Source organism: Bos mutus, chromosome 5 (genome assembly GCF_027580195.1).
Source record: "Bos mutus isolate GX-2022 chromosome 5, NWIPB_WYAK_1.1, whole genome shotgun sequence".
Taxonomy (NCBI): Eukaryota; Metazoa; Chordata; class Mammalia; order Artiodactyla; family Bovidae; genus Bos; species Bos mutus.
This window is the reverse complement of record NC_091621.1, coordinates 22,694,755-22,719,261: the sequence shown is the minus strand read 5'-3', so window position 1 is coordinate 22,719,261 and position 24,507 is coordinate 22,694,755. Positions and strand designations below refer to the sequence as shown.

Here is a 24,507-nt window from a genome sequence, read left to right as displayed (position 1 = left end):
AGGAGCCAACGCATTAGAAAAGACCCTGCCACTGGGAAAGATTGAGGGCAGGAGAAGGAGGGGACAACAGAGGACAAGATGGTCGGACAGCATCACCGACTCAATGGACATGAGTTTGAGCAAACTCTGGGAGATGGTGCAGGACAGGGAAGCCTGGTGTGCTGCAGTCCATGGGGTCGCAAAGAGTCAGACACGCCTGAGCGACTGAACAACAACTGCGATAGTTGTTCGCTGTCTTGCAGCTAGTAGTATGGAGGACACTTTGTTTATAACACTTCCAGAGCTGGAAGCTAAGATCTTGGGAGGACTAGGAGACAACATACACCTCTCAGTGACCTGCATTGCTTGCAATCACGCTGTTTTGTAGAGATGGTCCAAACCCACATTTGCATAGTTAACATAAGCCTAAGAATCTTGGAATTATGGTTAGATTTTTTTTTCCCCTCTAACAGGCTAAAGAGCCATCAGATAAAGGAGTAGAAGCTTTTAAATCTGATTAGGATGGACTGAAAAACAATGTCCTGGTTTTAAATTTCCATCAGACCTTTCATAAAATAACAACAAAAAGCCATTTGATTCATTCTGGATCTACATGAATGAGAACTTTTAGAAGACAATATTGTAAGTATGGAAATACTCTCTGGCCATAACTTATGACAGAGCAAAAACCATCACCCACATTACTCATGCACCAGCTCACTAACTAGTTTCCCCAAGACTGTTTTTTTTTTTCCTCATTCCAATATATTCCTTACACTGCTCTCCAAAAACAAAACTGATGATGTCACACCCTGATGCAAAATCTCTCTTTGCTTCCTTTGTTGCTTAGATGTGTGTGTGTGCTCAGTTGCTTCATTTGTGTCTGCCTCATTGCGACCCTATGGACTGTAGCCTGCCAGGCTCTTTCAGTCCACAGGATTCTTCAGGCAAGAATACTGGAGTGGGTTGCCATGTCCTCCTCCAGGGGATCTTCCTGACTCAGGGATCGAACCTGCCTCTCCTGCGGCTCCTGCATTGCAGGCAGATTCTTCACTGCTGAGCAAGTGGGGAAACCCCTCTAGTTGCGTAGATGACAACAACATACCAACTGCTCACACTGGGAATCAAAATTTTTGCACGCCTGCAGCCTTCACCCCCATCAGCCATTTCTAGAGCTCAGATAGGTGCTACTCCACTATGTACGCTTTGCCACGTTACAGGCTACACTCCTAATCCCAGCCAGCTGTGTAACTGATACGAGCTTTAGGTTCAAGCCAAAAAGAGGTGGCCTACAATGACAACTGTAGTCCATGGAATTCTCTAGGCCAGGATACTGAAGTGGGCAGCCTATTCCTTCTCCAGGGGATCTTCCCAACCCAGGGATCGAACCCAGGTTTCCTGCATTGCTGGTGGATTCTTTACCAGCTGGGCCACAGGGGAAGCTCAAGAATACTGGAATGGGTAGCCTATCCCTTCTCCAGGGGATCTTCCCGACCTGGGAACTGAACTGGCATCTTCTGCATTGCAGGTGTATTCTTTATCAACTGAGCTATCAGAGAAGCCCAAGAAATGAAATTTTAATGGGAATGTTTATTCAAGTCAATGCATTAGACAATTATGGTTCTGTGTTCCACTGGACACTACCAAAGTTTAAAAAGTGACAGTGATGCTTGTATTTATTCACTATCAATTACTGAATATTATGGAATTTTCTCAATTTATATAGTTCACATATCCAGTGTCAAATGTTGTTTTACTTTTTAAGTTTCTAGGTTGATCTGACAAAGTATTTTGTTGGTAAAATTTCTGCTTATTTCTATGTAATTGCTTCTCTAATAATGAGAAAAGCTTTTTTTTCCCCTATGAGATTTAAAAGGTACTGAAATCAATCTGTCAGCCACATTCAATATCTCTTTGTAACTGCATATTCTGGGTTCGATCCCTGAGTTGGGAAGATCCCTTGGAGAAGGAAATGGCAACCCACTCCAGTGTTCTTGCCTGGGAAATTCCATGGACAGAGGAGCCTGGCGGACTACAGTCTATGGGCTCACAAAAGAGTTGGACACAACTTAGTGACTAAAGTACAGTAATAACAAATAAACTGGAACTGAATATGTATGTGTGTGTGTGTGTGTGTATAGTATGCATTACTATTATACATACATTTATTCTTTTTTCAAAAGTCTCTTGATAGGAGATAAGAGATTGAGAGTCTTTACCCTACTCATATTTGCTAATTTAATCAAGAGTTATAAATCAGGTAATTGAAAAGCAAACCAAACTGGAAAATTTCTTTTAAACAATGTTTGGAAAAATGGAAAACTCAAGTTGGATTAATGGTTCTTGACTTCTCCCCCAGGGGACATGTGGTAACCTCTGAAGGTATTTTTAGTTGTCACAACCAATAAGGTGCTACTGGCATTTAGCAGGTAGAGAAACCCACGGTCATCCAATTGTTCTTCCATCAGTAATGTGTCATTTTTCTCCAATTGCTTTCAATATTTTTTTTGGTTAGCTTTTTCTTGATTATGATGTATGCAGGTATGGACTTCTTTGGATTCCGCTAGCTTGGGTTTTGCTGGCTTCTTGAATGGGTAGGTTTATCTCATTTGCCAAATTTGAGAAGCTTTCCTGCAATTATTTTTTGAAATATTTTTTCTACCTACTCTTTTTCTCCTCTTCTTCGGAGACTCTGCTAAAATGAATTATCAGACCTCTTGGTGTTGTCCCAAAGCTCCCAGAGGCACCGATTATTTTTTTCCCAATCTTTTTTTCTCTCTGTTGTTCAAATTAGATAGTTTCTACTAACCTACCTTCAAGATGAACAGAAACTAATCTCTTTGTCTGTTATCCTTATTCTTCTATTGAAACCCATGTAGTGAGTTTTTAGTTTTGATTACAGCAAGGAGATCAAAATGAGTCAATCCTAAAGGAAATCAACCCTGAATATTCACTGGAAGGACTGACGCTGAAGCTAAAGCTCCAATACTCTGGCCACTTGATGCAAAGAGCCAACTCATTGGAAAACACCCTGATGCTGAGAAACATTGAGAGCTGGACAAGAAGAGGTGACAGAGAATGAGATGGTTGGATGGCATCACCAAATCAATGGAGATGAGTTTGAGCAAACCCTGAGAGACAGTGAAGGACAGGGAAGCCTGGCGTGTTGCAGTCCATGGGTTTGCAAAGAGTTGGAAATGATTTAGTGACTGAACAACTACATTTTTCAATTCTAAAATTTCAATTTGGTTATTTCTGTTAATATTTTTTTTTTCCTGCTGAGACGTTATCTTTCCATTCATCTCAACAGTATTTGCTCTCACTTTTCGGAACATTTTTATCATGGTTGCTCTACAAGTCTTTGTTAGATAATTCCACCATTTGTATCATTTATTGTCTTTTCCCCTGCCAGTTGGGGTTTTCCTGGTTCTCTGTATGCTGAGTAATTTGGATTGTACTCTGGATATTTTGAATATTATGTTATGAGACTCGGTCTTATTTAAACCACATGTAGAATGTTAATATTTTTGTCTTATCAGGAAATCAACCTAGTTGAATTCAGGATAGTGGTTTGTTTCAGTATCTGTTCTAACACCTTTGTAGCACTATTTGGATCTGACCTGTGCATGCAGCGTCCAGTGGCGAGTCTGGAGCCCAGGCAGCAGTCTATCCCCTAGTTCAGCTCCCAAAGTCTTTGGGAGGTATACTGCTGAAGATCAGACCCGAGCATGTGCAAGTCAGAGCAAGCGCAGGAGTTCATAAAGAACTTTATGAGATAGCTTTTTAAATCTACACCCTAGGACTTTTTGGTTCTTTTGCCACCCCCTTTCAGTCTGCAGCTCAGAAAGCTGGAGGTTTAGCTATTCTATCATGTCACGAACTTGTCATGACTCATTTCTCCTCTAATTCTCTTAGGAAGTAGACAGCATGTGATAGTGTTACGCAAATACAGCCCCATCAATATGGGGTCTTGCTGAAATGCCTTGAAATTTCTGTTATGTGGATGACACTCATCTCTGGCTTCTAATACAGATGTTAAGTGTTGATTATTTAGTCATTCAATAAATATTTACAGAGTAACTACTATGTGCTAGTCACTGTTTCAGTGAAAAATACAAGGTTCCTTCCTCTCAGAAACTTACATTTAAATCGAGGCGAGACAGAAAGTGAATAAACAATAAGCAAATACGTAACATGTCAAAAAGGGGTAAGTGCCAGAGAGAAAAATACAGTTAGGGAAGGGAAGTGGGGGTACAGCCTTCTATTTAGAGTTAGGTGTGAGTCCATAGAGTGAGCAGAGTAATGGGATCTGCTTGAAGGTAAAAGGATTGTGCCACTCTTTCCTGTTTATACATTTCATTAGTCATGGCAAAGAGATCTTGCGAGGTAAGGAGGCTGCAGGCCTGGGGCATGCTGCGATCTTGCTCGGTCGGTCCCTGATTTCATGTCTTTTCATTTTAAGCATCCTAACGCTGTATAGCCAAAGCACAGTTTTCATGTGTACCTAGAGAATAGGCTAATTCTCCATTAACAAATAGCATCAGGTCTGAATTAGTTACTGGATATTGCTCCCCATTCCTCTGTGGTAAACACTGGTGTACTTGGGGCCAAGTTTCTTTAAGGCTTTAGTTTACAATAAATGTTTGTTTTCTTTGGGCCTTATACAACATGTTTATTGTACAAAAACCAGAAATTATGGGCAAGCAAACAGAAGAAAATAAAAGTAACTTAGAGATACCCATTTAAAATAATTTTGTTCTATACACTTCTAGATTTCTTTTTTTTTTTTACCATAAATAAGTTTCAAGTGCTTTTTGAAAATTATTCTCAATGCAATTATGGGTTCAACTACTATAGACAAAATGTACAGTTTATCTGACCTCGGGTTTTTTAAGATTATGTCACTTTCCAAGGAGAGAGACACATAACATCTGCTTAATGTTCTAGTTAAAAGTCTTTAACGGGGACTTCCCTGGCAATCCAGTGGTTAAGACTGCTTCCTCTGCAGGGGGCTGGTCAGGGAACTAAGTTCCCACATGCCCTGTGGTGTGGACAAAAAAAAAGTCTTTAATAAAGCTTGTAAACTGATGGTGAATGCTCTTATATAATAACTCACCTGCTAAATTTATGGCTAGGTCAATCACATATGTCTTAGGGGAGATATGTACACATATAGCTGATTCATGTTGTTGTACAGCAGAAATTAACAACATTGTAAAGCAATTATACTCCAATTAAAAATATTAGAAAAATCATTATGGCCTGTTGTCACTAGGTAATAAAAGGCAATAACATAAATGCAGGAACAGCAGCACTAACAACTGCCACTTACTAAGCACTTAATATGTGCCAGCTATCCTGTTAAGCAATTTATAAATACAAATTAAAAAGTTTCTAAAATATTTCAAAAAGTGCATCACTGTAAGAAACCATAGCTTGATTTTGATTTATTTCTAGAAAAATGAGCTAACTGTAGAGCTGGTAAAACTCAGGAGAACCAGCTGGTAGTGTTAGCCTGAACTATACTCACTTATTTATCCAGGCCTCATCAATAATTAAGCTGTCCCCTGAGGTCACCAGAATACCATTTAATTCTTCTGCTACACTGCACTGAAATGCTTTGAAAACGTTCCTCTTGTTATATTATTTACCACTGATGCAACAGCATGCTAAATCACACTGGTACTTCTCTGCTAATAACATAGTCAATTTATTTTGCAGAGGCTAGATTACTCTTCAGTAAATCACAGCCATGACCATCTTTACTCTAGAAAGGCAAAAAGTAAGAATTTCATCCAAAGCATGAAATTCTAATACCATTCTCTGACCTAATAATTCTGTTTCAGTGATATAAGAAAAATATCAAAGATGTGTGAAAGATTTAAATGTCCAATAACAGGAAAAGAACATGGCTGTACTGACAGTGAAACATTATGCAGGCACCAAGTATCCTGTTTTAAAAGATTATGTTAGGGCTTCCCTGGTGGTTCAGTGGTTAAGAATCTGCTGTCAATGCAGAAGACATGGGTTTGAACCCTCGCCCAAGACAATCCAACATGCTGTGGGGCAACTAAGCCTGTGCCCACAAACTGCTGAGTCTGCCTCCTCTGCAACATGAGAGTAGCCCCACTGGCCTCAACTAGAGGAAGCCCGTGTTCAGCAATGAAGACCCAGCACGGTAAATAAATACAATTACATTGAAAGAAAAGATTTCTTCCACACATAGGAAATGCTAACAATATTTTCCATGAAAAGGGCAGGTTCCCAGGCTATCTGCAATGAAATTTCAATTTTGTAAAATACATATATATTAATATGCATATGTTTGTCTAGTATACATATGAATACAGAAAAGATACAGTCAGGAATACTAGCAGTAGGTAGTATTAATATGGGTAACTCTTATTTCCAGTTTTATATCTTTTGGTGTTTTCTAAATTTTTACAATGAGTATATATTTTTACATTCAAACAGAAATAAGACTCATTTATATATAGATTTGCAGGTTTCAGATTTTTTTAAACTTACGAACTTTTTCTTCAAAACAAGGTTAGAGCCTTAGAGATCTGTACTAGATTAGTAACATTTATTAACTTAAACCATCTGTGTGAATATTAACTTATTTTAAATAAGTCTAATTGAAAACACCGGTCCCACCTCCCCACATGAAATATCTTTCTACTAAAGTATTTCTACTTTCTACTAAGGTATTTAAATAAAATAGGATTTTCTTTCTACTAAGAAAATTTAAATAGAATAAGATTGGCTTGATCATAATTTTAAAATGACTAGAAATTTCCAAATCTTACTAGTACTCTCCCCTTCCTTTCAGATTATGCCACAAAATCAATGATACCAAAAGCGGGTTAATTTCATTCCTGTGAGTCTCAATCTGATAATCTAAGGCATTGAGGCCAAAGTGAGGTAATTCTCAGTGGCTTGCAGCCAGTCTCTGCTGCTTTGAACTTCTGTCTATAACTCGGATGACTGACAGATTTTGCTGCCTCATCCAGGACTATCTTTCTTCAGGATTTTCATTAGAAAGGAATAGGGCCAGGAACCACAGTGTTCCAGTTCTCGGAAGTTTCTATCCTGTGCATTCTGTAACGTCTCAAATGACCACTGAAAAACACCAACAAAGTTACAGTAACTATGAACTATCTAAGACCCACAGACAAAGACAAGAAAACATATGAGCGAGCCAGGCTCTGCAAGTTATAGCTGAGTCTTTTGCTTCCTCATCCCTGAAATGTGACTAATAATCCCTGTTCTCTGGGCAACTGTGAGGGTGCATGAGTTAATGTGTGGAAAATGCAGGGCACAGAGTGAAAATTCAGTAAAGTGGTAGCTAGAGTACTTTATGTCATTACTATCGGTGAAGAAACAAAATAAATTATACCAGTACACATATCTATGCAAAGTAAGGATAAAAACATTAATAACTTGAAAACAATCCATGGGGAAATGATAGGCTTCCTTGATGGCTCAGATGGTAAAGAATCTGCCTGCAATGCAGAAGACCTGGGTTTGATCCCTGGGTTGGGAGGATGCCCTGGAGGAGGAAATGGCAACCCACTCCAGTGTTCTTGCCTGGGAAATCCCATAGACAGAGGAGCCTGATGGGCTACTGTCCATGGGATCACAGAATCAGACACGATTGAGTGGGTAACACTTTCACAGATAATTTAACATATTTGAATGCTACTTTTTAAAGTTTCTTGGCCACATGGCATGTGAGATCTTGGTTCCCCAACCAGGGATCGAACTCAGGCCCCCCGCACTGGGAGCACACAGTCTTAACCACTGGTTTAGTCGCCAAGTCGTGTCCAACTCTTGAGACCCCATGGGCTGTAGCCCCCAAGCTCCTCTGTCCATGGCAAGAATACTGGAAAGGGTTGCCATTTCCTTCTCCAGGGGATCTTCCCCACCCAGGGATCAAACTCGGGTCTCCTGCACTGCAGGCAGATTCTTTACTGACTGAGCTATGAGGGAAGCCCACTGGGCCACTGGGGAAGTCCTCAAAGGCTACCATTTTATGGGGCTCCCTTCTAAACTACACACTTGTATTAAACATTCTTAGTGTTGATAATGAAGATCATGTGATAAAGTGCATAAATAAAGTGATTACTGCATGTTAGCTGTGGTCTTTGCTATCACAATGGTGAACTGCTGACATTAATTACATTTTTATGTGTAGCATACAAACTGCACATTTTCTGGCTGCAGCACCAACCCAGATGCTGACCACTCTTCAGTCATGAGTAATGGAAAGAAGGCAGCAGAATCTCATCCTTCCAGGAGGCAGGGCTGGAGCACAGGGCAGGAGGCACCTCACCACCCCTTGTTCTTCAGGGAAGAAGTGAGGACTGGTCAGGCTTCAGGGCAACTAATCCCCAGCACCACAACCAACTAACTCCTCCCCCCAACCAACCGCTCTAGGGTCTGAATGCTGCAACAAAAGTTTCTATTTGGCACAACTAAGATTCAAGACCTGAGGCAGCCAAATACACAAATATGGGAAAAAAAAAAAAAAAAAAAGACTGCCCAAGTGAAATAGCAGTCGGGGACTTGAGAGGCACAGAGGAGCTCTCCAACACAGGTATTCACTGGGTTATCCCTAACTTCCCATTAACTGTTGAAATGCAAGGACCAAAATTTTAATTCAGCTACAAGAAAGGATATTGGAGCATTTCTCAGTCTGCTTAGAAATATGTTTTGGAACTTGATAAAAAGTGATACACAAATAACATGTGATGATCTGGATGTGGTCTTCACAGTTGTGTTACATAGTCTCTTTAAAATGAGGACATATTTAGGATAATGTCTGGTGTAAGCTCATATTACATAATTATTGTAGGTGTAGGAAATAAGTGTTTACAATAAAGATAATAACAAAGATAACAGCTAAAAACTAGTTAGACTGTATTAGTATTAAATTCAGACGCTGGGGTAAGTAGCTTTCCATGCACAAGTCATGAGTTTTCCATACAAGTATCTGAAATAAGTGACTATATGTACTTTACAGACTTATAAACTGAGATTTAAGAGGTTTACCAACACTTCCAGGTCCACATAGATAACAAGAGAGACAAAATCAACATTCATACCCAAAATATCTGATGTTAGAGCCTTACAAATGAATCAGTATGTTATTCTGATCAACCATACAGCTGTGTAAGAGGTTGCATCTGTCAAGCGCTTAGCATCTATCTGGATCTTCATATAGATGTGGGGTTATTTTTGAAAAATGAGGAAGTCGCAAAATCCCCTGAAAGAAGAACAAGCATTATGCTAAGGACTTCACAGAAGTTCTAAAGGTTATTTCAGACTGGTTCTAATCACTTCCTTCTATTTTGACAAAAAAGTATGCTTCTGGAACCACAGTAATAGAAGAGCTGGAGAAGGAGATGGCTTGGCAATTTTAAAAAAGCAGAAAACACTAGTCTTGGTTTTTAACCTAAAGGGATATGAAGTTCTCTAGACTTGACAGATATGGGTCTTGGCTTCCTACCTTCCTACATTTGCAGATGACAAATGTGTCCTAGTGGGCTGATCTGGCTCCTCAAGACTTTCCAGTCTCTCACTCTCTTGTTCTTAATTTTTTCAGCAACAATATACATGAAATGGTGAGGTATGTCATCTGCTGGGTTTGCTTGAGGTGCTAGAATTTGATACCTGTCATTGTAATGACCGTTAACTTTCCAGCTGATCGGCAATAGAGGTGAGAACACTGTTCACTCTACTAAATGCTGAAGCAACCAGGAGTCTGCTATAAATAGGCAGCTTCTAAGGAGATGAGTCCCAGAAAATCTGGATAAGACGACGACTTCTAGGCAGCAAACAGGCAGGCATGGTGTGTGTGTGTGTTTACCGTACATTCCTCAGGCCCTCTCTCAAGAGCTATATTTCCCCAGCTACTGGGAATATTGGCTGCTGGCTGATGAAACTCACAGCTGATCTCGCTCTTGGAATCTCTGTTGGGAATTACCCTCCAGCAGTGGGAGCTGCCTCACCCCCAAGATTACTTAGCCCCTCCCCAAGGGCAGCTCAGATGTAATGTCTGCAAAACAAACATAAGGCCTCCTTGGTGACAAACTCCAAAGGGCCATCCCAACCTCTGAGCACCCATTGGCTTACCTTCCCCTTCTGCCAGTCCCTAGCCCTCCCTCCCCACTCCTGGAGATAGAGGAGTGTACTTTCTTAAATCATCTCCCAAGATCACAAAAGCACAAAAGTTGGGATTCAAGTCCAAATCCATTTGACTCTCAGCTCTAAGTTTCCATCAACTTTAAGAAGCCCTTGACTTTGATTTACAAAACACAAATCCTTATAGCTTAGCAAGACATGCAAAGTGGAGCTAGTGGTAAAGAACGCGCCTGCCAATGTGAGAGATGTAAGAGACCTGGATTCAATCCCTGGGTCGGGAAGATCCCCTGGGGGAGGGCAGGGAAACCCACTTCAGTATTCTTGCCTGGAGAATCCAGGGACAGGAGCCTGGGGGGCTATGGTCCATAGAGTCACAAAGAGTCGGATGTGACAGAAGCGACTTGGCACGCACGCACGTCCTTTCTAGCCTCACACTCCATCACTCAATCCCATACAATCTCTCACCAAACTCACACCAAACTCTTTCCTCTTCCTGAACACGTCATGCTTCTCCTTTCCCTGGAACAGTTCACTGTCCTCATCTGCTTGATGACCATCTCCTTCTCCCACCGGTTTGTCTGTAGGTGTTTCCTCCACTGGGAAGAATTTCTTGGCCCCTCAGGAAGGTTAGGGATTCCCAGGTGGCTCAGTGGTAAAGAGTCCTCGTGCAACCCTGGAGATGCAAGAGATGTGGGTTCGACCCCTGCGTTGGGAAGATCCCCTGGAGAAGGGAATGGCAACCGACTTCGGTATTCCTGCCTGGAGAATTCCATCGACAGAGGAGCCTGGCCGGCTATATTCCATAGGGTTGCAAATAGTAGGATACAATCGAGCAAGCGCGTGCGCATGCACGCACACACACACACACACACACACACACACACACACAGAGTGTAAAGCAGAGGAGCCTGGCCGGCTATATTCCACGGGGTCGCAAATAGTAGGATACAATCGAGCACCTGCGTGCGCACGCACACACGCGCACACACACACACACACACACAAAGAGTAAGGTTAAGATCTCCATCCCTCAAGTTTCTAGAGCAGGTTGTATGTTCCCTAATCGTAGTGACTGTTAACTTTTTAAGTGATTCTGTGCAGGCAGGAATGTCTTTTAACTCTGCTTCCCAGCCTGGCATTTAAAGATGCTTTGTTGAATGGATGAATAAATGAACTCAGCTGAGTTGCTGGTCCCGGAGGCCCAGACTGAAAGGTTGCCAGCATCCCTGTGACTTGGAAGCATTATATATATAGCATCATACAAATTTGGATAAACTACAACCTCCTTGAGCATGAGGACTAGTTTTTCTTTATTGAAGTAGCCTTTCCAAGACCTGACACCATCTCCCACTCATAGATGATAAGATCCAAAAAGTCCACTGAACCAAATGAAGACTTAATAGAAAGGACTGACATCTGAGAAAATTACTTCACTTTCCTAGGTCAGTCTAAACTATTAAGATACACAAGATATTTCTCTGTTTTCTTAATATGCTCTTATGTCCAAATTTTTAAAAAATTTCTCCTTTGTTTGAAACATGCTTCCCTCTATTTAACAGAACAAAAGACAACTTCAAGTTTGCTAAATTCCAGTTCTAGGTCGGGGATCAAATCTAATGTGGAGATATCAAACATGACTAAGAAGTTTCCCAGCTGGCCTGCACAGCGCCATATTGTTGTCCCTTTGAGACATAAATATACTTTTAATCTACAAGGGGCTTTCCTCCCAACTTTCTGAAACTAAGACTTACTGACTAGAGGTACAGATATTAGTACAGACACCAAACACCCCAAGTATGATGCTTAGGATGTGGGGGAGAACCACTGTCCTATAAACATAAAAACTGAAAGCCAGTTTTACTGGGCAAGTAGCTGCCTTCTCTACACAGGAAATGGTCCAATTTTGTTATTGCTCTCAACAAAGATGTCCAAACAACAACAACCTGCTGAGAGTTGGCTGAGACGGGTAACAATGATAAGAAGTCTTAAAAACCCGGCTCCTTTGTTTTTTAAGTGGATTTGGGAAGGAGGAACCTCTCTGGCATGTAAGGGACTGAATTTCCGTGCCCCGTGGGATTTTTTTTCTCGTCAGTCTCTCACAGCCTCCATTGCTAGTCTGGTGGGAATGAGAAAAACCGTGATAACATTTTCCCAAGAGAGCACCACATCTGGTTATCTTCTTCACAAGTCTCTGATCATGTGTGAGCCTAAAACACAGTTCTTAAGGCTTCTCCTCTCTGGTCTGTTTTTTTTAATAACCTCAGGAAGTCTATTTCTAAGGACAGAGGTGCAATTTGCAAGTATACCTCATTTCAAAATCCTGCTCACATCATTCAGGTCACAGATTCGGTGTTCTACAACTCTACGAGTGTGCCTGCTCAACTTTTTATTGTGTCTTTAAGATATCTGGTGTGTGTGTGTGTGTGTGTTAGTTGCTCAGTCATGTCTGACCCTTTATGACCCCATGGACTGTAGCCCTCCAGGCTCCTCTGTCCATGGACTTCTCCAGGCAAGAATACTGGAGTAGGTTGCCATGCCCTCCTCCAGGGGATCTTCCCAATCCAGTGATCAAAGCCAGGTCTTCCGCACTGCAGTCAGATTCTTTACCGTCTGAGCCACCAGGGAAGCCCAAAATATGTTCGCTTATTTATTTTTTGAATGTAATCTCTATTAAATACCACTAAGTATTTAAGGCACCGGACCCTTCCCAGTCTTGGTTACAGGCTCAGTGGGTATAGGGAAGCAATCTCTGGTGGGACAGATGGAAGATACCTTTTTAAACATCCTGGTGGAATCCTCACTTATCTGCATGAACCGCATAATCACGTTGTTCAGATAGATGTCACTCAAGGTGGCGTGGTCTTTGCTTTCTCGCCTCACTTGGTTCAGGAGCAAATACCAGCAGTTCACTGGAGACAATAAGTTCTGGTCTTTCCTAAGAAGTGAAGAAAAGAGAATTAGCATCAAGTTCAAAGCTGATCCAAGCAGCTGAGGGACGTCACAGAGGCAAAACCAGGAGCCACAACACATGGGCGGCTCTTATTTCTTCTCCTCTGGGCATAGCTCTTAGCAAGACACTCAACAGCACTGGGCTTGGAAAAAAATACTTGGACCAAGAACACCAGTCAAAACCTATAATCCTGACAAGGGCCCAGAACCTGAACACACACACACTCACACACACTACTCAGGCAGGCCTTCAGCTTTAATCACCTCATTGAAGAAAGCAGTTTATGTTTACATAAAAATCTATTGACTACTATCTCACAGACAGACTGTGGTTTGCCACTGAACACAAAGCCTGCTTTGAATGTCCAGTATGCTGCTGGAAGAGATTTGGCTAGGTATACTTTCCATGGGACATAAATGTAAGGATGATTTACTAATCCCCTGATACTTAACCTCCAGCCTCCCAAAAAGTGTTCCTGGGAAGCAGAACTTTATAGCATTGTCTCAAGACTCATGAATAGAACCAAGAGGTTCACTGGCTTATGACCTGTCACATGTCCTTTTTAAGCTCACTGAGCTGTTTCCTTATTTTATTCCAGGTAATAAAGTGAAAAGTGACTATAAACCACAAAAGGCAACTTGCAAAAAATCTTACCAAAAAACTCCAAAGAAAAGCAATGACTAATAGAGACATTACTGTTTTAAAAATATATATATGATATTTGTTTTTGCTTTTTACTTAAAAAATCTAACTATTGGAATTTCCCTGAGTGTCCAGTGGTTAAGACTCTGCATTTCCAAAGCAGGGATTGTGGGTTTGATCCCAGGTCAGGGAACTAAGATCCTACATGACATGTGGCATGGCCAAAATTTTTTAAAAATTATATTAAAAAAATAATAAAAAACTAACTCTAAAATGGCAAAATGGCACAGAATGTTTTTCTCCTAACTTAGAGACACTAGTGCAATTTTCTAAGACATGTTATCCTCCTACTAGTCATGATGATTCATGATTCTGAATATTAACTAAATTAGAAAACAAACGATTAAATAGGTCTTTCAGTCCTTACGTCCCTCAGAGTCAGGATTTAAGAGCGCATCAAGTCACGGACGGAGGAGCCTGGTGGGCTGCAGTCCATGCGGTCGCGAAGAGTCAGACACGACTGAGCGACTTCACTTTCACTTTTCACTTTCATGCACTGGAGAAGGAAATGCCAACCCACTCCAGTGTTCTTGCCTGGAGAATCCCAGGGACGGGGGAGCCTGATGCGCTGCCGTATATGGGGTCGCACAGAGCTGGACTCGACTGAAGCGACTTAGCAGCAGCAGCAAGTCAAAACGCTCTTCAGAAGAAAAGAGGAAGTAGGAATGGGTATAAGGGTAAAAACCCCTGATCTAGGGTCCTAACACTTATAACCACAAGACAAGACTTCCATTCTTCCAGCTGAAGTAATAAGAATTACACCCCAACCCAGAGAACCTTCTTTTCCTTTCAAAGCCATTGGGCATGGGGCAGTGGTTTCATGGCAGAATACTGAATTCTTTGTACTCACATTCTCTGCCACCCAGCCCAAAACGTAAATGCTACCTTACATTAACTTACCTATATACTCTTTGTGCTGAAGTAAACCATACATTCTTTGAGAATGTGGCATACTTTTTTTGTATCCTCATGGCCCTGCCCATGTTCAGCATTAAATACATGTTTTTTCATTCACTGAATAAACATTTTTTATTGTCCTAATATTACGTAATAACAGTATTGACAACAACAATAATAACAAAGATGGCTAAGTTATCATTTACTGAGCATCTACTGAGTACACAGGTTAAGTTCATAGAATATGGATCCACACCATCTCCACTTAAATTCCAAAATCATTACGCACTAGCTAGGAGATCGTGGCCAAGTTATTTAAACTTCTCTGTGCCTCTGTTGCTTCATTTATAAGATGGGTAAAGTAGCAGTACTGATTTTATAAGATTATGAGGATTTTTGAGTTAATATATATATTTTAATATTTACTAGAATGCCTTAGATTCATAGCAAGTGTTATATAAAGCTGGGATCTTCCTGATGGCTCAGATGGTAAAGAATCTGCCTGCAGTGCAGAAGACCTGAGTTTGATCCCTGTGTAGGGAAGATACACTAGAGAAGAGAATGGCTACCCACTCCAGTATTCTTGCCTGGAAAATTCCATGGACAGAGGAGCCTCATGGGCTATAGTCCATGGGGTCGCAAAGAGTCGAACACAACTGAGCAACGAACACTACACTATATAAAGTTAGTGATTTTTATCTAGCAGTTGGTCTAAAACCTACACATATCAACTACTTAATTCTATAATTTAAGGCAGAGATATTTAGATAGATCCCCTCTATCAATGATGGAACTTAAGCTTTAGCAAGGCACAATGATTTGTTCTAGAACAAAACTAGTATCGGAGAAAGTCTTTGAGTCCAGGGAGGCTGATCCAAGCCTTGGTATTTCCACCATGCAGCGGTCAGTTCAGGCCAAGGATTATCCTACAGGACAAGCATCCCAAAACTGAGGCCTAGCTTAAATGACTGGTAAAGTAACAGTGCCAAAGACGTAACATTTTTGTCGTGAGGAGAAGGAATACTGAACGTGTACCCGATGTCAGCTCTCAGTTGCATCAAGGATTTGTCATGTTTCTCATTTGATGGTCACAAAATCTCATTTTACAAGTTAGGAAACCAAGGCTCAGAAATACTGACTCTACTGACCAAGGTCACACAGCAGAGCTAGTATTCAAGCCAGGTCTGTTTGACTCTTAAAGCTTGTCTTTGGTTTTTGTCCCCCAAACATGGTTTGCCCTTTCTGTAGACTTATTATCTTATCTGCAGTCCCATAGTCAATAATAAACTTAAGGAAAATTCCAAGCTACGTACCTTTTTAACAAAACTAGTGAACCAGCCAGGAGAAAGAAAAAGTGGCAGCTGCTGCACTCAGGGATCAGACTAAAGTGCATGCGCCCATGGATGTTTTCAGTTCACAAGTGATTCCCAAGTACAGAACACACAAGGAGACACTCAAAAATATTTACTGTATAAACCAATGGGCTGTCTTCTTATTTGCAATTACTTTTAAAAAGGGACAGTTTCTATAAATGCAGATCTAGCACTGGCTCCAGTCTCTGTCAAGCACGTGTGACATCTGCTCACCCTGGGAACCATCACCAAAATTTATTTCTATGCCGGACCAACACTACAGGTTAAAGTGCGCCCAAAATAAAAACGAAAAAAGGTATTCTGCAAAAGAACCCCTACTCTCTTTTTTTTCTGCAAAGTTCCTACTTTTTTTTTTTTCTTATGATGAGAAGAGTTAAAAAAGTTTTTTTTATGGACATAGAGTTGATGTGCAATATGTAAGTTACAGGTATACACTTACAATATTATGTAAGTTACAGGTGTACATTAGTGATTCACAATTTTTAAAGGTTATACTCCATTTATCAGATCACATTAGTCGCTCAGTTGTGTCCAACTCTTTTCGACCCCATGAATTGCAGCACGCCAGTGAAAGGTTGTTGTTGAATCACGTGAATACACCGGGATTCTTGGCCCCCGGAGGAGAAGAATTCAATCCGGGGCCAGAGACGAGGCTTGATCACTCAGAGCTTTTGTGTAATAAAGTTTTATTAAAGTATAAAGGAGATAGAGAAAGCTTCTGACATAGGCATCAGAAGGGGGCAGAAAGAGTACCCCCCTGCTAGTCTTCGGCCTCCCTGTCCATCACCAACTCCTGGAGTTCACTCAGACTCACGTCCATCAAGTCAGTGATGCCATCCAGCCATCTCATCCTCTGTCGTCCCCTTATCCTCCTGCCCCCAATCCCTCCCAGCATTAGAGTCTTTTCCAATGAGTCAACTCTTCGCATGAGGTGGCCAAAGTACTGGAGTTTCAGCTTTAGCATCATTCCTTCCAAAGAAATCCCAGGGCTGATCTCCTTCAGAATGGACTGGTTGGATCTCCTTGCAGTCCAAGGGACTCACAGGAGTCTTCTCCAACACCACAGTTCAGAAGCATCAATTCTTCGGCGCTCAGCCTTCTTCACAGTCCAACTCTCACATCCATACATGACCACAGGAAAAACCATAGCCTTGACTAGACGAACCTTTGTTGGAAAAGTAATGTCTCTGCTTTTGAATATGCTATCTAGGTTGGTCATAACTTTTCTTCCAAGGAGTAAGCGTCTTTCAATTTCATGGCTGCAGTCACCATCTGTAGTGATTTTGGAGCCCAGAAAAATAAAGTCTGACACTGTTTCCCCATCTATTTCCCATGAAGTGATGGGACCGGATGCCATGATCTTCGTTTTCTGAATGTTGAGCTTTAAGCCAACTTTTTCACTCTCCTCTTTCACTTTCATCAAGAGGCTTTTGAGTTCCTCTTCACTTTCTGCCATAAGGGTGGTGTCATCTGAATATCTGAGGTGATTGATATTTCTCCTGGCAATCTTGATTCCAGCTTGTGTTTCTTCCAGTCCAGTGTTTCTCATGATGTACTCTGCATATAAGTTAAATAAACAGGGTGACAATATACAGCCTTGACGAACTCCTTTTCCTATTTGGAACCAGTCTGTTGTTTCATGTCCAGTTCTAACTGTTGCTTCCTGACCTGCATACAAATTTCTCAAGAGGCAGATCAGGTGGTCTGGTATTCCCATCTCTTGAAGAAATTTTCCACAGTTTATTGTGATCCACACAGTCAAAGGCTTTGGCATAGTCAATAAAGCAGAAATATATGCTTTTCTGGAATTCTCTTGCTTTTTCCATGATCCAGCAGATGTTGGCAATTTGATCTCTGGTTCCTCTTCCTTTTCTAAAACCAGCTTGAACATCTGGAAGTTCACCATTCACATATTGCTGAAGCCTGGCTTGGAGAATTTTGAGCATTACTTTACTGGTGTGTGAGATGAGTGCAATTGTGCGGTAGTTTGAGCATTCTTTGGCATTGCCTTTCTTTGGGATTGGAATGAAAACTGACCTTTTCCAGTCCTGTGGCCACTGCTGAGTTTTCCAAATTTGCTGGCATATTGAGTGCAGCACTTCCACAGCATCATCTTTCAGGATTTGGAATAGGTCAACTGGAATTCCATCACCTCCACTAGCTTTGTTCATAGTGATGCTTTCTAAGGCCCACTTGACTTCACATTCCAGGATGTCTGGCTCTAGGTCAGTGATCACACCATTGTGATTATCTGGGTCGTGAAGATCTTTTTTGTACAGTTCTTCTGTGTATTCTTGCCATCTCTTCTTAATATCTTCTGCTTCTGTTAGGTCCATTTATAGTTACTATACTATATTTATACTTATATAAATATAATATATAGTAAATATATATATTTATAGTAACATAAATATATATATTTATAGTAAATATATATATAGTAAGTATAAATATATAGTATAAATATATAAATATAAATATTATATATAGTATAAATATATATATATATTTCAAATGGAAACATTTCATTCTTTTTTTATGACTGAGTAGTGTCCCATTGTGCGTCTATATCACAGCTTCTGTATCCATTCATGGACACTTAGGTTGTTTCCATTCCTTGGCAGTTGTAAATAATTGGGATGCATGTATCTTTTCAAATTAGTGTTTCGTTTTTTTGGGTATATACCCAAGAGAACAATTGCCAAAGAAGACACACAGATGGCCAACAGGCACATGAAAAGATGCTCAACAGCATTCAGTTCAGTTCAGGCGCTCAGTCGTGTCCAACTCTCTGCGACCCCATGAACTGCAGCACGCCAGGCCTCCCTGTCCATCACCAACTCCTGGAGTTCACCCAAACTCATGTCCATCGAGTCGGTGATGCCATCCAGCCATCTCATCCTCTGTCGTCCCCTCCTCCTCCAGCCCCCAATCCCTCCCAGCATCAGTCTTTTCCAATGAGTCAACCCTTTGCATGAGGTGGCCAAAGTACTAGAGTTTCAGCTTTAGCATCATTCCTTCCAAAGAACACCCAGAACTGATCTCCTTTAGAATGGACTGGCTGGATCTCCTTGGGGAAATGCAAATCAAAACCACAATGAGATATATCACCTCACGCTTACCATGATGGCCATCATCAAAAAGAACACAAATAGCAAATATTAGAATGGATGTAGAGAAGAGGGAACCCTCCCACACTGTCAGTGGGAATATAAATTGGTGTAGCCACTGTGAAAAACAGTATGGAGGGTTTTTTGTTTTTGTTTTTTTTTAAGAAACTATCCTACTTTTTATGTAGGAGCCAAGGCCACAGAAAGGTATAAAATAAAACTGCAAAGTCAATGGTGAAGACTGATATGTGCTTTTCTGCAACCTCCTACCATTTGGAGCCCAGGAGCATTTGGCCTTCCTTATTGTCCCGTGTGTGTGTCGGGGTGGTGGGGTGGGTGGAGGCAGGTGTGAGTGATTTTCTTTTTTAGAAAAAATTTTTTTCTTGAGGTATAGCCAATTAACAATGTTGTGACAGTTTCAGGTGAACAGCAAAGGGACTCAGCCATAGAAACACATGTATCCATTCCCCCTCAAACTCCCCTCCCATCCAGACTGCTATATAAAATTGGGCAGAGTTCCCTGTGCTCTACAATAGGTCCTTACTACTGGTTATCCATTTTAAGTATAGCAGTGTGTACACGTCCATCCCAGACTCCCTAACTATCTGTTCGCCTCATCCGTGTGATGTTCTGCTCTACTGTTTCACAGAGACAGCAGTTCTGCTGCCCCTGAATTTGGGCTGGGATGCTGTGCTATAGGATGGTGATGAGCAAGTCCTCACATCCAGCTCCCTACCCTACACAGGCCTCCTCTTCTGTCCCCACGTGGGATACAATCACCACTCAAGTTTTCAGTTCCCTTTTCCTTTCTAGGCCACTGGAAATTTCCCCTACTTTCCTGTGAGTTCAGTTATAGATTTACAATGATGTCTATTATATTTTTGTCAGCATTTCCAGGAGTTTTGTAGCAGAAATATTTCTCATATTATCTAGTTGTTGAAAGACTGGGTTGCCTTTTTAACATCTCCTAAACGATTCTATTTCTACCTGCCATGTGGCTAGTTCATGCCATCATGGTGAAGGCCTTCTGCCTGGTCTCCCTCCAGACTCTGCCCATGTCCTCCTCCAGCCCACAATCCTGTCTACAGTTTTCATTTCAAGATGCAGGTCTGAGCTGGTCATCCTTCAACTTAAAAGCCTCTACAAAGGCTTCTCAAGCCCCGAGGATAAAGTCCAGACTTCCTGGTATGGTCTACGGGCCTCTGTGATCAGGCACAACACACATGGGGAGCCACAGAGCTCACGACCTCATTACTCACTCCCACTGGATTACCTCCTGCTCTGCAAAGCTGCCCTGCTCCCCTTCCCTCTGGCCCCTTCTGCACGATGTTCCCTTTGCTTGAATGTCCTGCTCTGGGCCCTCACCTGGCTAACAAGTCCTTCAGGGCTTCACTTATGTATTTCTTCCAGGACCTTACCTGGACCTTCCCGACCCCACCTCCACTACAGAATGGATTTCCATCAGGTCTCCCTGGTAGCTTGCACTGACATCTTTCAGACTGCCTATATACTCTATTGGAGTTGCTTGCCTACTTGTCTCCCAGATTTAAATTCTAAAGTAAATCTGAATATCGAAAAACTTGCATGTATTTTGTTTAAACAAATGAAGTACAGCTGAACCCTGAACAACTAGGGTTCGAACTGTGCAGGTCTACTTACACACAGATTTTTTTCAATAAATGTAATAGCTGTATTTTCATTTTACATATCTTTAAATTAACTAGGTACAGGGAATAGTTTCTGTTCAATTAGAGATCACAATATGTAGAACTTGGGTCTGAGCCCTGATTCTATCCACAACTGTTCAGCTTCCTGCCTTTGGGCGAGTCATGTACCAATTCCTTTGTTTTCGAGGCAGAGATAACAGTAAACCGACTTGGACGGCGCAGGGGGTTGGCAACCTAACCCTTGTGGTTGTTCAAGGGTCAACTATCAGTTAATTAAGCTAGATCATAAGCATTTTATCAAAGGCCCTTGTTTTAAGTCAGTCTCTACTGCAACAACCACAAATACTACTGGGGCAGAGTATGGGAGTGCAAATTTAAGCGGCCCTCATTGATTATTTTCATGTAAGATCACTGCAAAAATCCTGAGCTCTCTGCATGAAGAATCAGCTATTTAAAATTTGCCTATCCAAATATCTATCTGCCAGTTTTAGAGTGAAGTTAGGAAAAGAAAAACAAATGTCATACATTAACACATATATGTGGAATCTAGAAAAATGCTGCAGATGAACTTATTCTCAAAGCAGAATTAGAGTCACAGATGTAGAGAACAAACATATGGAGGCCAAGGGGGAAGAGGGTGTGGGATGGATTGGGAGACTGGGATTGGCGTATATACACTAGTGATACTATGTATGAAATAGATTCCAACAAGAACCTACTGTATAGCACAGGGAACTCGACTCAGTGCTCTCTGGTGACCTAAATGGGAAGGACATTCAAAGAAGAGGGGATATATGTATATGGATGGCCGATTTATTTTACTGTATAGAAGAAACTACCACAATATCGTAAAGCATCTATACTCCAATTAGAAAAAAATTGGCTTGAATCACAAAAACAAACAAAACCAAATATCTACTTGTGTTAGACATCAACTCCTAGTGTATTTATCAGAAAGAGAAACACATCAAGAGAATACTATTAGTTTAATATGTAATACATTTATGCTCATAAATTATAAATGCAGAAGGTTGTTTTTATTTATGGGGATATATCAATCAACAATGTTTCAGACAAAAAATGGAAAATTCTAAAACCAATAAAGGGCTTCCCTTGTGGTTCAGCTGGTAAAGAATCTACCTGCAGTCCAGGAGACATGGGTTCAATCCCTGGGTTGGGAAGATCCCCTGGAGAAGGGAAAGGCTACCCACTCCAGTATTCTGGCCTAGAGAATTCCATGACTGTACAGAAGACAGGATATTCTCTTGGAAAGATGAATTTGAGTCAAGCCTCTCTTACTTGTACTGTTGATGATCCTTAGTGCTTCTTGTTTTAGCCATGAATCTTTCTGCTAACTTTTCTAAGTTCCGAGAATAATCCGTCTCAATTTCGGCTTTTTTCCGGAAGAAATCTTGCAGGTCCTGCAGAAGCTGAACTCTCATCTCTGTCTGCTGCTCCAGGCATTTCTGTTGTTCTACCAGTTGAGCTCGAATTTCTAAGGAGAGAAGAAGAGAACCCATTTGATGATTTCATGAAAATAACTGAAGTGCTCTGGTATGTGCAAGATAAAAATACTGAATCCTATCATACATTTAGCTCTGCACTGGACCTTTACGAGGCTGCTGTGTTCAGGCTGGGTTTTTAAATAAAGATATCTGCTTACGAATCTATGGTTGCCAGGGGGGAAAGATCAGGGGAAGGGATAGGGAGTTTGTGATGGACATGTACACACAGCTATATTTAAAATGGATAACTAATAAGGACCTACTAGAGAGCACATGGAACTCTGCTCAATGTTTTGTGGCAGCCTGAATGGGAGGGGAGTTGGAGGATGGATATACGTATATGATTGGTTGAGTCCCTTTGCCCTTCGCCTTAAAATATCATAACACTGTTGATCGGCTAAGTGCTTAGTCGCTCAGCCATGTCTGATTCTTTGTAACCCTAGGGACTGTAGCCTGCCAGGCTCCTCTGTCCATGGAATTTCCCAGGCAAGAATACTGGAGTGGGCTGTCATGCCCTCCTCCAGGAGATCTTCCCAACACTGGGATTGAACCCAGGACTCCTGCATTGCAGGCGGATTCTTTACAGTCTGAGTCACTGGGGAAGCCCGTTAATCGTCTATATCCCAATACAAAATAAAAAAATTAAAAAAAAAGAGATATCTGCTGACCCTTTAAAAGAATGAGCTAAGCCTCAGGAAAGAATGTAATAAATTAGATTAGAAACATGGATTACATTTGCAACACCACAAACATGCACGGAGTCATGAGGGGGGAAAAAGTAAAGGCTTTCAGATAACAATTTGTAACATATGACATCTTTGGGTAGCTGAGGACACTGTAGTTTTTTAAATAGCGTTTTACCTCAACTATCTTTTTTGAGTTTGAATGGCAGAGAAGTGAGCACCATTTCTTCCAGAATTCTGAACCTTCTCAACTTCTTTGCCAGCTGGCACATACAAACACTGACATCTGGTAATTTTTATTTAGTGCATAAATTTCTAGTTTGTAAAACACATAGCTGTAGGGTTTATAGGAATGCCACGCCTAAAAATAATTTCTTTCTACATCCAAATAATCTACTCATTATGGGGTAATCCCTGGATTCTGCTTTATTATTTTGATCACAAGATCAAGAGTTCTTCAATTGGGCTTTTCACATTTTCCACATTGTCCCAACTAACTAAGCTTTATCACATATATAATCCTGAAAAGAATCCTTTGACAATTTTAACATATTAGGAACACGAACGTTAGTCATGTAGTGATTTAGTAGAAACACAAAAGCAAAAATGTGTCATGCAAAACTATCTGCAAATGACTGTAACAATGAACCATGTGTGTTTTGGAAAAGGAGATACAGTAACTAATAACTACTGACTTGTTTTTGTTCTGAGACTCAGGGCTAACCTCCAAAGACAAGAATATTCACACTGGAAAACTTTATTTCATCTTTCCCAGTGTCAGTGCATATTCCCTAAAAGTAAGGGCTGAATCTAACTCAGTGGATTTAGTAGAAATTGTGTCCAAATAACACCTCCTCAATTGCATCCTACTCTTCAGTAACTGAGCTGACAATACATACCCACATACTTGACCACGTGTAATCAGGGTCATTAACAGCAGGGCAATCCAGTTCTGAATGAGGAGTCAGGAAATTTACTCAACTTCATAATAGCTAATAATAATTGAATACTTGCTGTTCTACACTCTACTGAAGTAGGTACTAATATTATCCTCATTTTGCAAAGAAGAAACTGAGGTTTAATGAGATAACATCCTTCATCTAGAGACTTCAGCTAGAAAGGACCACCCTCAGGAGGTCTAACCCAGGTCTGTCCATCAGATTAATCTTGATAGAATGCTTCTGCCTGCCTTTCATCCATGCAACATGTTTTAAGAGCGTATAGTGTGCCAGGCCAATATCCTGGCAAAGAAGATACAGCAACTATGATCCTGCTGCTGCTAAGTCACTTCAGTCGTGTCTGACTCTGTGTGACCCCATAGATGGCAGCCCACCAGGCTCCCCCGTCCCTGGGATTCTCCAGGCAATAACACTGGAGTGGGTTGCCATTTCCTTCTCCAATGCATGAAAGTGAAAAGTAAAAGTGAAGTCGCTCAGTCATGTCCGACCCTCAGTGACCCATGGACTGCAGCCTTCCAGGCTCCTCCATCCATGGG

At 41.1% G+C, this 24,507-nt stretch overlaps 1 protein-coding gene across 2 annotated transcripts in view; it reads right to left on the bottom strand.

Moving 5' to 3' along the window:
- The window catches only part of SRGAP1 (SLIT-ROBO Rho GTPase activating protein 1), a 311,444-nt gene that overhangs the window by 136,005 nt on the left and 150,932 nt on the right, over positions 1 to 24,507 (bottom strand). For both annotated transcript variants that reach the window (XM_070370528.1, XM_005902533.3), the window contains exons 2-3: positions 22,124 to 22,319; positions 12,898 to 13,060 (exon numbers count right to left, since the gene is read on the bottom strand). In XM_070370528.1, coding sequence (XP_070226629.1) covers positions 12,898 to 13,060; positions 22,124 to 22,319 — 359 coding nt within the window. The remainder of the gene's footprint in view (positions 1 to 12,897; positions 13,061 to 22,123; positions 22,320 to 24,507) is intronic.